This window comes from Amblyomma americanum, chromosome 3 (assembly GCF_052857255.1).
Source record: "Amblyomma americanum isolate KBUSLIRL-KWMA chromosome 3, ASM5285725v1, whole genome shotgun sequence".
Classification (NCBI taxonomy): domain Eukaryota; kingdom Metazoa; phylum Arthropoda; class Arachnida; order Ixodida; family Ixodidae; genus Amblyomma; species Amblyomma americanum.
In genome coordinates, this window is record NC_135499.1 from 146,495,535 (window position 1) to 146,511,748 (window position 16,214).

At 46.9% G+C, this 16,214-nt stretch overlaps 1 protein-coding gene across 1 annotated transcript in view; it reads left to right on the top strand.

Annotated features, from left to right (window-relative positions):
- LOC144125109 (bumetanide-sensitive sodium-(potassium)-chloride cotransporter-like) overlaps nucleotides 1-16,214 on the top strand; it is a 74,601-nt gene that overhangs the window by 56,710 nt on the left and 1,677 nt on the right. Inside the window, exons 7-23 of the mRNA XM_077658204.1 lie at nucleotides 214-325; nucleotides 1,061-1,188; nucleotides 1,834-2,055; nucleotides 2,309-2,416; nucleotides 2,927-3,050; nucleotides 3,642-3,743; nucleotides 4,406-4,561; nucleotides 4,926-5,025; nucleotides 5,478-5,589; nucleotides 6,009-6,143; nucleotides 7,559-7,665; nucleotides 9,726-9,943; nucleotides 12,577-12,948; nucleotides 14,486-14,600; nucleotides 14,897-14,983; nucleotides 15,123-15,240; nucleotides 15,558-15,625. Of these exons, the coding sequence (XP_077514330.1) occupies nucleotides 214-325; nucleotides 1,061-1,188; nucleotides 1,834-2,055; nucleotides 2,309-2,416; nucleotides 2,927-3,050; nucleotides 3,642-3,743; nucleotides 4,406-4,561; nucleotides 4,926-5,025; nucleotides 5,478-5,589; nucleotides 6,009-6,143; nucleotides 7,559-7,665; nucleotides 9,726-9,943; nucleotides 12,577-12,948; nucleotides 14,486-14,600; nucleotides 14,897-14,983; nucleotides 15,123-15,240; nucleotides 15,558-15,625 (2,384 nt within the window). The remainder of the gene's footprint in view (nucleotides 1-213; nucleotides 326-1,060; nucleotides 1,189-1,833; nucleotides 2,056-2,308; nucleotides 2,417-2,926; nucleotides 3,051-3,641; nucleotides 3,744-4,405; nucleotides 4,562-4,925; nucleotides 5,026-5,477; nucleotides 5,590-6,008; nucleotides 6,144-7,558; nucleotides 7,666-9,725; nucleotides 9,944-12,576; nucleotides 12,949-14,485; nucleotides 14,601-14,896; nucleotides 14,984-15,122; nucleotides 15,241-15,557; nucleotides 15,626-16,214) is intronic.

Sequence of the window (16,214 nt, forward strand, 5' to 3'; positions counted from 1 at the left end):
CTTCTATGAATATGACTTGGTAGAAATGTCCGCGACTTGGCTTTTCCGTCAAAATCTTCACACTATGACTTTTCGTTTGAATTATAGAGAGGAAGACATTGCGAACTTTTATGCCAGCCTTGATGCGTCTTTGCAGCGCAGGGACGAACAGATTGCAAAGTCCGCTCTCTTTCTTTCGTCTTTCTCATGGCTCTTCTCCGCACCGGCGTCCAGGCTCAAATTGTGCTACTGATGATCCTGCTGGCGGCCATGATCGACTTCGTCGTCGGATCATTCTTCCAGCCATCCACGGAACTCATGGCCAAGGGCTTCGTTGGCTACTCCGGTGAGTCACCCGAGACAGCGGCGGTGTGTCTGTGTCTGCTTTCTCGCACTCCCGACGACCTGAATCTACAGCGCGTACCGTGAGGGCCTGCGAAACGACGTCAGGGAACTCTCGCTTTATTCTTCGCAACTATATATTCCGCGAACATGCAAAGCGTTTGTGCGAGATGAATTAATTTGCGGATATAAAGCCTGAAAACATGCTTCGTGGTGTCATTTTTACTGTGGACTTCGATAGGGCGAGACAGCTTCAGTCATTCATGACGATCTGAAAAGGGACGAGAACATTAGCGCAAGTCGCAGAAAGAAATTTTTCTAGACATCTTTGTAAACCTTTGCTTTTTAACTTTTTGTGCCTAAACTGATAAAATTACTGTTTTTTTTAAATGATGCGCGCACCTTACAGGAACTCATGGAGTACCGCGCCGAGAGCATTCATTCATTCATTCCTTCCTTCCTTCCTTCCTTCCTTCCTTCCTTCCTTCCTTCCTTCCTTCCTTCCTTCATTCATTCATTCATTCATTCATTCATTATTTCTTTCTTTCATTCCTTCATTCCTTCTTTCCTTCATTCATTCATTCCTTCTTTCCTTCATTCATTCATTCAAAGGAAAGCAACAAGACGAGACATCTTTTAAATTCAACCGGGGTGGGGCATTGTCGTACCTCGGGAGCTGCATGCAGCCGCAGTATCCATTCTGACCATAAATATATGCCTACGCTCATCGTTGGTGCAGGCACTCTATTCATGGAGAACGTGAAGCCTGGATTCAGGGACGGCGAGACATTCTTCGACGTCTTCTCCATTTTCTTCCCTGCGGCTACGGGTATCCTTGCCGGAGCCAACATCTCCGGAGACCTGAAGGTGCGCCTTTAGCAAGCTTGCTTTGTTTACTAGGTCTCTCCTCATTTGTCCAGGTTACTTTGGGCCAGATATTGCCTAGAGAATACAATTGTTGCTAATGCAATGGACCCATAGCGGATTGCACATCGAAAGTTTTCGTTGTGACGACTTCAGATTACAAGACATCCTTCAGGCGTCGCTTATTTGAAAACTTATTTTAAAGTGGTATTCGCGAACTCGGCCACACCGCCTTGGGTATATACTTCAGTAGGTATTTGACCTCGGTATCAAAAGTGCTCACGTAAGGCATACAGTTTCAGCGTCGTCCATGTGTCCTTCCTCTTCCCGTGTACTCTTTCCTCTCCACTGTTTTTTTTTCTCATGAAATGCACCAAGGGGCCCGGCAAGCGAGGCTTCTAAAGTTCCAGTAGAGAAGGCTTGCGTAAGTTCCGACTGAGATAAGAAGACAATTAAACGACGGTGCTTTACAGCCGGGAGCATATATCTACTAGCAAAAAAAAATATTTGGAATATAAACAAACGGTTCCTTTTTCTTCGTTGTAATCCTTTGTATGACAATCCTTTGCGCGCGCACATAAAAAATCAGTTATAAAGAAGCCCTTTATTAAGTATATGCAAGAAAAGGCGTTTCTCTCCACCACGCAGGATCCTCAGAAGGCGATCCCTCGTGGAACCCTGCTGGCCATCCTCATCACGACCCTGTCGTACATCGCGTTCGCAGTAATCGCCGGAACTACAGTCCTCCGAGATGCCAACGGCTTCGACTTCAACATAACCGAGGGCGAAGCAGTCAACTTTGCCGACATCGCCAACTGCACCATGTCCGAGGCAGACAAGTGCGAGTACGGACTGATGAACTACTTTCAGGTACGACAATTGTTGTTTCTGCCTGAGCTGCCAGCTCCGGTGCACTGCGTGATGAGCCTAATTTCACGCTCACTGTTACGCTGAACTTAATTTAAGGGCATGCGAAGGGCCGCGGAGAACCTTGAACCGTGACAAAACCTGACTGTAGCTTGGAGGTTGTAATAAAGTTAACTGGTATTGTACTTTGATCACCTGTAACTGCGCGGGAGGGAAACAATGAATTTACGCTTGTACCGACGACTACCAATTGCAGGTGATGGAAATGGTGTCCGCCTACGGTCCTTTGGTCATCGCCGGAGTCTTTGCTGCAACGCTGTCCTCAGCTCTGGCCAGCTTGGTCAGCGCTCCCAAAGTCTTTCAGGCAAGTGAGAGCTGCGCGAAAACTTCGCCTCTGAAGCGATGAAGTTTCACTGCGGTTTTCAAAACTTGATGCGCCGCAATATTGTGATAATTAAGATTGTGCGCAAATAGTTTTTGATAGGAACGGATGAGGTTTAAAGGGCAAAGCAGTCATTTCCTCGTTTCGGTCAATTTACGATCTGTCTCAAGCAGCCTACGAGTTATGCTAGAAAAAAGTGCTTGCAGATTTCAGTGGCCGAAAGCGAATAATGCACCAGCTCTCTGTCGTATGAACTTATGGCTGTCGAGGTGCCTTACACTTCATATGCAAATTCCCTTCGTAACTTGCTAACTTGACGATATCAGTTATTTGCTCAAGCTTGTGGCGGCAGCATTGAGAGCATTCATGCCGGTTCCAAGTTGAGGTAATTGAGCCACATGCATAATACAGTGTACCTCTGTGCTTCCTACCTCCTCCATCTCTTCCTATTCTTCCTCCTACTCCTCCTCCCCCCTGCTTTCATGCGCTCAGGCTCTGTGCAACGACAAGCTCTTCCCGTACATCCACTGGTTCGGCAAGGGCTTCGGCAAGAACAACGAACCTCGGCGCGGATACTTGTTGGCCTTCGGCATCTCCCTCGCCTGCTGTGCCATTGGCAAGTACTCGTTCAATCTGACCCCTGAACGGAGGGCTTTTCCGGTGCTTCGGTTAATAGAATGTGGCGGCTGGGACGAGTGGCGCCAACGAATAGATTACATGCGAATGCTTTCAAGATTGGTCAATGAATTCTTTTTTTTTCTAGTAGTACAATACTCTGCAGATTGAGGGCTTTTTTTCTTTAATGTACTTCTTATGGACGTATATGTTGTGACACTGCTACGACAAATCTGCAAAGATTTGAATCGCCCCAATTTACAACTAAAATATATATTGTTTCCAGCTGAATGTAGTGAGCACATGTGCAGAACTCTTAACTGAATGTTATTTTTGTAGAATGTACGGTCAGTTATGAGTCCTTCCCACCGCCAGTGCTCTCTGTTCTTCTGAAATTATGTTCACCAGCAACAACGTTTGATTCATTTCCGTTAACTTTTTTGAATTCAAAAAAGGCTAAAACTAGGGAGACCAATCCGTAGTCACTCTATTTTCTACACTCACAATGCAATTTCAGGGCGCTTTCTAAATTTAGTGCATGTATATATAATTTGGAATGACCTATCACCTTTATTGTTCTTTATCCATGAAGGCGAGCTGAACGCCATTGCACCCATCATCTCCAACTTCTTCCTGGCTGCCTACTGCCTCATCAATTTCTCCTGCTTCCACGCCTCTTTCACCAGGATGCCTGGTGAGTATGTGTAGGGTTTCCTACTTTCTCTACCAGGTTGTACGTAACTATTTAGAAATTAGAAAATTCGGTTGTCCGCAATCATGCATAATGTACAGAGATAGACTAGAGGACTTCTTTTAGTTCTCCTCCCCCCTTTTTTTTACAAATAGATACCGACAGGGCACCACGCTAATACTAATACAGCGTCATGTGGTTCGTCCTTTACATTAATTTGTCGAAAGAGAGGGGCGAAAACACACGGTTGCGAGTTGCATTTTCTACTGCGTGTTCAATCAGCGTTCTCTGCAGGTTATACACTCTGAAGTTGGTTGCCTTAATCAGCACTCTCCAGAGTGCACAAGGTGCATGTCAAGGTTGTTGGTGTTTTGCTATTCTGCTTTTTGATGTCTTCGTTTTTTGGCACCTAATTTTGTCTTAAGCCCTGCGCTTTAACTGATCCGCACATTTTTCCCCCAGTACTTCCTTGCATGTTTTCCTTACCTCAAATGCCCCTTACTGGGGTATGCCATCAGGGGCGACTCGTTAGTGCAAGTAAACAAACTTTTCAGCGAACAGAAACATGAATGTTGTGCGTCGGACACCCTGTCGTCGTAACATTCCTTCTCACCTGCCTTTCCACATCCGCATCATCTCGTTTTTTCTGGCCCATCGAAATACAGGGTTCCGTCCGGCGTTCCGCTACTACAACCTCTGGGTGAGCCTCGTGGGCGCCATACTTTGCTTGAGCGTCATGTTCATCACCAACTGGCCTACGGCGCTCGGAACGTTCGCCATCATCCTCGGGCTGTACATCTTCATCTACAACAGGAAGCCCGGTACGTAACTTCAGGCTGTCATATGTGCATGCTTTTCTGCTGCTTTTTCGGGCCACAGCGATGATCCTCTGAAAAATACCGTTGAAGAGCGTGGCTGCTAAAAGTGCATTTTTCATGTTAAGGCAGTTTTCATGGGTGGTATACACGAAGTCTTAGTCAAAAGTAAGCAGGTCATTACGATACTCCTCCATGATCGTAGTACTGAACTTTAAAGCAAGAAGAACGCCACAGAAATGCCAATATAAAACCCGGAAACGCACTAGGCCCATCGATAATTGGCCTGCGTATTTTTTGGCAACGGCTGATCTACGCTTCGAAAGTACGTGCCCACCAAAACACATGCTGGCATGCCCCATTCGTGCAGACGTCAACTGGGGCTCGTCGACCCAGGCTCAGACGTACCTGGACGCGCTCAACAGCGTGGTGAAGCTCAACGCTGTGCGCGATCACATCAAAAACTACCGGTAAGTCCACTCGTTGTTCCGCCGGGTCCTGGGCAGTATCTAATTTTACGCACGTTTTATATCGAAGTTGCTTTCCCGACTGAGAATAGCTGTTGCTGGACCACACTGTCGATTAAAATCTGTAAGCAATAATATTATTCGTAAGTCAGTCCTACTCAAGAGCTGTGATATTAGCAATTCTGAACAGCAGGAAAAACAAATAGCTTATGAATTTTCCTTACACTGAGCAGTACTCAAAATGCTGAAAGGCTAGTCAGTATGTTAGCACTGAATGCAGCGGGAGTGAAGAGTAGGAACACTGGTAAAGATTTTTCGGCAAGAACTTTCGAAACTTTGGAAAAAAACTTTTGGCAAAGCGAACTCTCCCGAAGCAGTGGAACTTGGTTTGAGATTTCTGTGTTACTATTTACCCCCTCGCCCTCTGCAATCCTGTTTACCCTTGGCAACCCTAGGCCTCAGATCCTGGTTCTGACCGGAAATCCAGCAGACCGCCTGCCCCTCGTCGACTTTGCCTACCTGCTCACCAAGAAGCTCTCTCTCATGGTGTGCGGAGACATCAGGAAGGTGAGGCAGCGTGACAGTGCAATAGAGTTGCTCCTTCAGGATGAGTGATGTCCTGGCCTCCAGGTTGCGCTGATCATTTTAAATTACTTTTCTCTTTAGCAAAGGAACAGAAAAATGGCATCAAAGTGTCACATTGTCCTCACAAATGTCTTGCAATATACGCTGGTCCGATGTTTTCTGAATATTCAAGAACTGCTGTTGCCGTCCTATTTTGGCAATTTGCCTTGAGACGTAAAGCCAAAAAAAAAAAGAAAGCGGTGCATACAACACCTTCTATAAATTAGCTTGTGTTTACTCATTTCTTATCTGCACGGTGGCGTTTGAGTCTCCAAAATTTCCCTTTGCTCTATCTGAAGTTAACCAGAAGCCTTCCATAGTGTAATCAGTTGACGCTCTTCATTCTGGTTACCCCTTTGCAGCCCCCGATGTCCTACCGGTCGCGCAATGCCCTGATGGCCAAGGCGTACAGCTGCTTCGAGCAGCGCAAGGTCAAGGCCTTCTACAGCGTGGTCGTGGACAACAGCTTCTCCAAGGGCGTCCTCTCGTTGATACAGGTAGGAGATCGCGAATGACCGCCTACCTTCAGACTACGATTAAGTGAATATCATGCGCAATCACATGCAGTTTACTTACATGTGCTCCTGTCATAGGATCGTGAGCAGATGTGCCAGTTCTCACCGCCACGGTGGCTCAGTGGTTATGGCGCTCGGCTGCTGACCCGAAAGACGCGGGTTCGATCCCTGCCGCGGCGGTCGAATTTCGATGGAGGCGAAATTCTAGAGGCCCGTTTACTGTGCGATCTCAGTGCGCGTTAAAGAACCCCAGGTGGTCGAAATTTCCGCAACCCTTCACTACGGCGTCCCTCATAGCCTGAGTTGCTTTGGGACGTTAAACTCCCATAAACCAAACCAATCTCATGCGTGTGTACAAATAACAAGAAAAGCATGCCTTTGGCTATCGCAGATACACCCACACAGACAAAAAAATTCGACGCCCGATCCTTCATTTTCATAAACGTCTTGATCGCGGAAAAAAGAGGGTCCGGGCAGTCTCTTCTAGATTTTTCAGGGTACCTTCCAATATTTTGGGATGAAACGAATGGCGACGTTTTTGTGCACTTGCGCGGAATATAGCTGCGTCTTGTTACCAGAGGCGCAGGGAGCCCCCTTTAAATGGGCAGATGAGATTTTCTTTTAAAGTAGCGATGACATTTGTGCGTTGACGGGCCGTGACTGGAATGAACGAATGAAAGCTTGCATTACAGGAGACAGAGGGAGCATACATACCCAACAATTCTGGATACATACCCAACAATTCTGGACAAATGCATTTTTGAACGAGAAAGAGTTTGTGAACGCAGTTTTTCCATTTGTTGTAAGATTTCGCTATAGAAATCAATATATCCGCAGATCTCCCGTCAGCAGGCTTGAATTTTTCTTTGCTACTAACGTTTTTGTGATCGTCAGAAACGTTCCTCATTGGTTTTCTAAGGCAGTCTTAACTGCTCGATGCGATCCATGGAAACACTAACGAAACATTTTGCTACATATCGAAAGGATGGACCAGTACCTTCAATATTTCCATAACAGTAACTTAGTTTTGCATTATTCAAGATTTTTGTCCAATAATATCGGACGTGTGTGTGTGTGTGTGACTAAGCCGAATAAGCACATTGCAGCACGTTAGATTACTCTTGAGCTCGAGCGGCTGCCTTTCCCAGCAGTCAAATGATGCCATGAAAAACAAAGAACAAGTTACATTTGCTTTTCTGCTTTAAAGGCCGGAAGTTGTACGGATCAATCGTGTCAGCGTGGAATGAAATTTCTCCGAATTTTGGCACTTTCTTCGCTGTTTTGCAGCAGGCAGCTCTGCCTCGTGTGGAGACACATGCCTTGCCTATGTGTATAAATAAGAAAAATCAGGCAGTGGCAACAAATGTCTGATGCTATTTCTATACCCTGTTCGACAGTTGGTTGGCGTCGGCAAGCTTCGACCCAACGTCGTCCTCATGGGCTTCAAGGCTAACTGGCAGACATGCCCGAAGCAAGAGCTCCAGGAATATTTCGATGCCATCCAGTGAGTGCGCATGTGGTGTCATATCGTGTTTTGAGCCGCTTTCGTTCCACTGACAACATTCAGTGGAAACTGAAAACTGATCAGAAGTTATAACGCTTCAACTACTTTACAACTTTTAAACAACGTTTTTGGAGGACTTATAGGCATTTCGCGGTCGCTATGGTGCTGCTGTCCAAGCAGCATGGTTGTGCCCTTCGTCACTGAACAAACGGATTTTGCAAATACCAGCAGATTATTTAGCACTCGATGTAAAACCGGTCAATGAGGTTCCAGATTTGAAGTTGCGCGAAAATAACAAAGCGGTCAAGTAGTTTGGGAGCGAAAAAAGCACTTCCTTCTCCGAGTGACAGCACATCACTAGACTGACATCATGCCGGTTATTGAGATTTTTATAATAAAACTTTCGAATTATCGAAAAAATTCGCAATAAGCTATTCGATCCAGCTACCAATATACCCCTCCCTCCCTCCCCCCCCTTTTTTTTTTCCTGTGACGCGAACGCGTATGTCAAACTTGCATCAGCGTTCGAGCGGGAGTTCAAGGAAAAAGCGCGCTTGAAAATCACTTGCGAAAACTGCCCCAGTCAAATATTATCACAGGTTTCGAAGGTACTATTTACGCTCAGAGGCAAGTAATTGGTGTGCACTGCCATTCCGCGTGGAACCCACGACGCACATTTTACGTTGGCGGCGTTCCACGAGCTAAACGTTTGTTATTGCAAGAAGCGAGCCCTATCCCCGCGCGTCACTCCTAACTAAAATTGCGGAGAACGAGCCTCTTAACGACGCCAAGGAGTTATTCCAGGGAAAGGAACTCCTTCGTTGAGGCTGAGGAGGAGGATGCTTGAGCGGCTAGCGAGAATCTGGAGACGCCTTGCTATGAGGATCGTAAACTCGTTCTCTGAGTCTTCTTTTTAAATTACTTTTTCGAGATAATTTTAAAACGTTGTTTCCCTGGGACTATAATTTACGGCACAAGAGTACAACGCGGGAAAAATAAAACGCATCTTAGAATGCACCTATCAGAACGAACGCACTGCGTACGTTGGTAAGCAGGCCGCGCCAAGGAACACGGCGGTTCTGTGGAGCAGCCAACAGTAAGGCGCCTGTGTACTGTCATGGACTTAAGTTGGCGGGATGCTGATTCCTGGCAAAAAAAAAAAAAAAATTCTGCGTGGTCAGGCAAATGAGGTCAATGGAGAGCATAGTTGAGTGCGTGCTCCATCTGCTGGAACGAATACCAACTGACTTTCTAACGACATACGCAGAAATGTTTTTTTTTTCGAGAATCCACATTCCGCAAATTTGACTGCCGCCACGGTGGCTCAGTGGTTACGGTGCTCGGCTGCTGAACCGAAAGACACAAGCTCTATGCCGAATTTCGATGGAGACGAAATGCTCCATGGCCTGTTCGATGACAGTGCGCTTTAAAGATCCCCAAGTGGTCGAAATTATTCGGAGCCTTCCATCCACTACGGCTTCCCTCATAGCCTGAGCCGCTTTCGGGCGTTAAAGCCCATATACCTTAACGATAAATCTTTTGTCCAAGGCTTTATATACAATTTTCCAGTGCCCACGAGATGGGTGGTAGAATGTTAACCTTATGAGGCACAGCAGAACCAGGATTACGTGTCATAGCAATTTTAGCGTGTTATTTTAAGTTAAAAACTAGAGGCCGTGCAATTATTGAACAGCGGAAAAATTAAGGGCTGAGAAAACGGAAGCCCTTGTTACCCTCAAGGCCTCACAGACATTCGGAATGGGGCATTCGGTAACGTTGAGGAAGTCAGTGTGATCGCTAGCCTAGCGACAGCAACGTAGACCTGCACTCTAGGCGATAGTGTGAGGCCAGTCGCTTCGTTACAAAGAAATAATGAATATAAAGAAGGAATGATGATTCTCATTGGAAGCTTGGCCAACACGGGCTATAACGAAGCTGCGGCTGTAACGAAGTAATCGCTGGGCCTCTTTAACTTTAACTGTATTTCAAAACAAAATTGTAAACAAATGCGACTCGGCGCCATTATAGATCTAACCTAAACCCTCTACTCAATCCGGCAGCCACTCATTCGACTCCCACATGGCGCTGTGCATTCTGCGTTTGGCCGAGGGCATCGACTTCTCCAAATACGCCGGTGAAGACGGAACCGTGGCGGCCGGAGCCACCGCCTCGGACGCCGCCTCCAGTGGGCCCGCGGGGATCGAAGGCAGCCTCAACCGTGACGCTTCTTCCACCGACACCCTGCCTAGAAACAATTCCAGCTCGCAGCTCTCACAAGGTACGCATGCACGCGCGTATTCCCTTTATCCACTCTGGACAGTGTCTTGTTCAGCTTCTTCTCCTCGTTATACTCTAACTACTAATGCGTCTAGATGGCAGCAACGTGCACGTGATAGTTCAACAGCGCAAGTGAACAGGACAGGCGTTGTTCTGTGTGTTCTTTTCTCCTACTCTGTCCTGTTCGTGGCGCTGTTGAGCTATAATGAATTGTTACCAACTGACCCAATCTACCGTTCTCCTTCAGTAACATTTCCTATAGCGCACTCCATTTTGCAAAAGGGAGTGCTCTAGAGAGGGCAGCTTACTCCCTTTCTACTGTCCTTTCTGTTTAGAGTGTAGGCTGAAATTCGCGGAGGTTGTTTGGAATGTAGAAATGGGGAAGTTCAGAACGCTGTAAGGGCGTACTCACGCAGTGGCGTGTTTGCTTGGTTACGTACTCGCGTACCTACGTACGTGATTGCCTGGGCCCAATATACTTACCATGTGTTAACGCGGTAACGTTAAGGGTCCGGCGTCACCGAAAGCCCGGCGTCGCTGTTGACGTCGTTGGCCGTGAGCGAAAAATTAACGAAAAATCCCCAGAAGAGCAACCTAGGGGACAAGCGGGCCACCTATGTCACATGACGTTGCGACGTCATAGTGACCTGCCCATCGGGTTGTGAGTAAACTGCGCACAGTAAACCGCTGCACGACTGCGCCAGGAGTGGTATGGTGACTCCCAGTGATCTATGAATGTAAAATGCCATGTAGAATGACATTCTACATATGTACCCATTATGGGTAGGCACTTAAAAGTGCCATTCTTGTTCGAATGGTTTTTCGGCCATGGTTCCAGTTTGCACTATGTGCTTTTTATTGTTCAGAACACGTTATGCTGATCAAGCAGCGCTCATTCGTGGTCGAACTGCCTTTAACTAAATCAGGGTCAAAGTTGATTTTCTTTTTCGATCCTGCATGTGGCTGTTTTTCGAATGCAGAAAACTTAATGACGTGATAGGAAAAAAAGCTTTAACGATGTCAAGCGTTGGGCTGGTCGATGCATTGTTTTCGCTGTGAATAAAAAAAAAGGACAAAGGGCTGAGGCGAAAGTTTGTTTTTGGAGAACAGGACTGCGCCTTTCAGTGCCTGCTTACCGCTGCTTTCTGCTTTATATTTCTGTGTGTGTGCTGCCGGTGGAGTTGCTTCGCCGCTTGTTGTTGGGCGTCCCCGTTGGATGCCCTCGCTTGGACCTGCGCCTGACACTTTCTGCCAGTCTCACTCTGATCCTTCTGCCTCCCCACGCGGTTCCCCTTTCCTCCACTTCTCTTTCCTTCTCTCTTCCTCGCTTTCGCTGCCCGCGACGCAGCCCTGCGGCCGACCGCTTCCTGGTTGGTCTTTCTGGCAGCCCTCACGCTGGCCGGTGAGTCACCGCGTTCGTCCGCACATAGCAACTGATTAATTACAGGGACTCTGTGCTCTCCGCGCCGGCCTCTTTGTTGCGGCGCAAAATTCATTTCCGAAGTCCGATATTCACTGGCGGCGCAAGTTCCGTCGTTCTTCGTAGCGTTCCCCCTCATATTAATTTGTGAGCACGCTTTCGGCACCAGAAAAAGTCAGTCATGCCATTTCTCCGGCACTGACAGATCCAGAAGCGCGATAGTCAAAAGCGATACAACTCTTCACATATTTAGATACATGCTGAAGGGTGATGCAGCGACGCATAAACCAATAAGCAAAAATATATCAGCTATTGTGCATCCCGGCTGATTTGCCATTTTCTGTAGGAACCGGTCTTCATAAGCAGCCCTACGCGAAGTAACATGCATCACAAACAATTTATTTGTCACTAATTATTTAGAACTATATAACAGTGTTGCTAATAACACCATTTATTATAGCACTGTTCAGCGCTATAAGTAATTATCTAGCACGACTTTTTTAGTAACTCTAGTAAAAATAGATATTCTCCGACTCTGGTTCGATTGTGCAGCACTGATGGGCCCCAACCCTCAAAAAAATTTCTTTAGTCTATAGACTGTCCATAGACTTGTCTATAACTCTATAGGCTGACTATAGACAGACCCTAGAGAACAGTCTATAGGCAATACAAATCCTATAGGCAGTCTATAGACAATCTATAGATTTATGGCCATACACTTTTGGTAGACTTTTGTCTAAAGACAGTCTATAGACTATGAATAGAGAAAAAGAAATATCTATAGAAAGCCAAAAGAGTGTATAAGAACTCCATAGACTGTCTATAGACCACTTTTGTAAAGGAAAGCCAATCTCCTGAATTTTCTGCGCGATGTTTTGATGTACTTTCCGTGAGGACAGCCTCCAGGACATGTCAGTGCCAACCGATGCCCATAGCTCAGTTAATAGCCGGTGGCTCTACGCCGCATTTGTGGAGGCGAACGTCTAACACGTGTGCTGTAAAGTATGGAAGCGAAATAAGGTGGTCGATGACAGACATGGCAGCTATGCTGCTGGATCGTTTTTCATGCGTCCCGGAGACTACTGTCCCCGATAGTGTACTTTCATGTGAGCCCCTTTCGCTTCTCTTTTGCCGCAAGGGATACTGTCGAATTAAGAGAGAAAAGAGGGTACTAGGAAGCACCCGTTGGTATACTTATATCCATGGTTCTGCAGCGGGCAGCTCCTGCGACGAGGACGAGTCGTCGTCGACGCCGCCGCAGACGCCGGCCGCGGAGCGGGGAAACCGGGACTCCGGCCTGGGAACGTACCGCAAGAACGCCTCCTCGTCCACGTCGGCCACCCCCAACGGCGGCGCCGCGCGCAAGGCGAGCGGGACGGCGGCCGCAGTGATCGGCCACGAGAGCGTGACGGTGACGTTCCGGCGCGAGTCCTCGGCGCCCACGGTGCTGCAGCGCTGGTCGCGGCGCACCTCGTCCCAGCTGCTCGAGCGCAGCGTGCCCAAGAGTGTGGTGCAGTCGGTGAACCAGTTCCAGCGCAAGCAGAAGAAAGGCTCCATCGACGTCTGGTGGCTCTACGACGACGGAGGTACGCGTGCTACGCGCCTACGTGAAAGTGGGTAGCGTATCTTTCCAATGAACGGAGGATACCTGAACTATCTTTCGATAGAAAACTGGGAAGGTAAGGAGTATGCCCTGAAAGCCTGTTCATGAAAAAGGAATACGTCACGCAAAAAGGGATAGGTCACGCAAAAAGGGTTAGGTCACGCAAAAATGGTTAGGTCACGCAAAAAGGGTTAGGTCACGCAAAAAGGGTTAGGTCACGCAAAAAGGGTTAGGTCACGCAAAAAGGGTTAGGTCACGCAGAAAGGGTTAGGTCACGCGGAAAGGGTTAGGTCACGCGGAAAGGTGTAGGTCACGCGGAAAGGTGTAGGTCACGCGGAAAGGTGTAGGTCACGCAAAAATGTGTGGGTCACGCAAAAAGGTGTGGGTCACGCAAAAAGGTGTAGGTCACGCAAAAAGGTGCAGGTCACGCAAAAAGGTGTAGGTCACGCAAAAAGGTGTAGGTCATACACGAAGGTATAGGTCATGCAAAAAGGGTTAGGTCATCTGAAAAGGAATTAGGCCATGCAGAAGGGCAGATCACGCAAAGAAGAAATGAACCAGGAAAAAAAAAGTATCATAAGGGTAGATAGCATGTGTAGTTTGGCTTAAATTGTTGGGTATATCGAATGCAACACCAAAAGCTGCAGGCGCCAGCCATTTCCAAAAGTCGAATTCTGTGCAGTTCGTCCTCCCACTGCGAGGAACGCAGTTACATTTTTGTTTCTACTAAAACTGTCTCGTTGCGGAACCAGCTTGAGAAAGGCCTAATCAGTGGTTGATTTTGAACGCTTTCCACTCGTAAAAAAAGCCTTCGTGGTTAAGCGAGCACCTTAGTCTTTTGCGTTGTTCTTATTCTTCTACTTATTCGCTGACACACGGCTATCTTCCTCAATGCTGCACGGGTTTTACGGGGCACAATATGCATACCACCTTCCGATCCATCCTGCAAAATTGGCTCCACAAAAACTGCAGCCGGGCAATGGGGAGCAGTATTTTTTGCACTGCTACTCGCAAGCAGTGTGACCGGCTAAGCAGATGATTATGTATTGCATAAAGAGGGCCGGAAATCCTACGAGCTTTTTGTTTTCTCTATTTTTGCATTTCCTTACAATGTGCCCTTTGTTGGTAAAAACGCCTCGTTCTTCTCTAAATACATATGCCCCGTCATTAGCGGTCTTACCAACTTTCACGATGTTTAAGGTGTCACCAGGAAAAACAAGACGAGTCTTGAATTTGGTTCAAACGAGGTAGGAACCAAGGATAGTCGCCGCTGAGAAATAACAATTTGCTTATATTCGAGCAGCTCAAGGAACTGTGCACTAGAGGTTATTTACCATGCTCAGCCTTATGCTTTGGTACCCGTTTTATGCTTTGTTTACGATTAGGAGTATACGTAGAAATAGGGCATTCTTTATTACTGGATTATGACGACAGAGATAGAAGGAATAAGTGTTTCGAAGTTTGCTCTCATGTACGCATCCGTTTCGTGACGAATACCCTCGTTTCATTTTTGACCACAGGTCTGACGATGCTGGTCCCCTACCTCTTGTCGACGAGGTCCCAGTTCTCCAGCTGCAACCTCAGGGTGTTCGCACTCGCCAATAAGAAGTACGAGCTGGACAAGGAACAGCGAAAGTGAGTCGCCAGTGCACCGCTTCCCCGATCAGATGTGTGAAGGGTGTAAAAATTGAAGAGGAAGTATTTTCTGTCGTTTATTCTCAGCATGGTAAAGGAATGCCTTCGTCAGCACTTATTCACGCCTTCCCGAACTTTTGGAAGAGTACACCACTTACTAGTTCTGGCAGTTGCGGTTTCTGGTGAAAGAAATTAGCGGCATACTTCTCCTTTATTAGGAGTTATTTGTTCATAGTGTGTCTTACAAGGTATACGGTTCCATGTGATGCTTGTTTAAGTTTAGCTTTTTTTTTCAGCATGGCTGCCCTACTAAGCAAGTTTAGGATCGAATATTCTGACGTCACAGTCATTCCCGACATTGTGAAGCCACCACAAGCGTCAACGTAAGTTAAAATCCGAAGCTTTGTCTCTTTTCCTTCCTACGCATGTTCATTTGCTTTTTAGGTTCCTTCCGAATTCTAATTTTACTTCGCGAGATTAGGCGAGAACTGCAACACCATTTTTTTTCTTGTTCTTCTGCAGGAAAGAGGAATTCTTCAAAATCTTGAGCCCGTGGAGGCGGTCATCGCAAGATGCTGAATCCGAGCAGGCACACGCGCCATTCGTGTCAGAATCGGAGATACTGGCCGTCAAAGAAAAGGTGCGTCCTGCGTTCGCTTCTGTCAACCCCTAGATAACAGTCTATAGGCAATACAAATCACAAAGAAAGTCTGTCGACAGTCTATAGATTTGTGGCATTACTTTTTTAGCAGACTGTTGTCTACAGACAATCTAGAGACTATGAATAGACAAAAACTAATATCTATAGGAAGGCAATAGTCTATAAGAAGTCTATAGACTCTCTATACACCATCTTTATAAGAAAAGTGTCATCTGACGTCGCTAGAACCTCGCTTATAAATTTCCTGCAACTTCGAGCGACGCATAAATGATTCAACCTTCGTTTTCCGATTTCAGACGAACCGGCACTTGCGACTGCATGAACTTTTACGGCAATACTCAACAGGAGCGTCGCTAATCGTGATGTGAGTGATTTTTTCTTTAATAATTTTGCTTCTTTCAGCATTCACCGAGAGTACGTTATGCACCATGTGCGCGTATACAGCGAGCGTTCACTCATCTCCATCCCTGTCAGCTCATTTGGAAAAGCGAAGACTTTTTTTTTCTTGCAGTTTCGTTCTCTCCGAATCTCAGTTTCCACCTTCGAGATAATCGAGCTAGTTTGTTCCCTGCACGGTACTAACGCTGAGTGTTATTGAAAGTGCTCATGGGATGGTTTACATTCCCAAACATGATAAAAAAAGTCACGTGAAACCGCCAGTGTCACCCTTTTGATGCCTTTACACACGGGCCTTCCATCCAGAGTAATAGCACACCCCTCCTCTCCTATCGTCGTAACATCCTCCTTATCCAATCGGACGTATTACTCCTCAACCTCCTTCCTCTGTTCTAAGTAGCAGTGACCACTCAATGCCCACCCGCTGCGGTGGCTCAGTGGTTGGGGAACTCGGCTACTGAAATGAGGTGTCCGGGTTCGAACCTAGCTGCGGGGGCCGCGTTTCGATGGAGGCGAAACGCATAAGGCGGCCGTGCAATGTCAGAGCACGTTTAAGA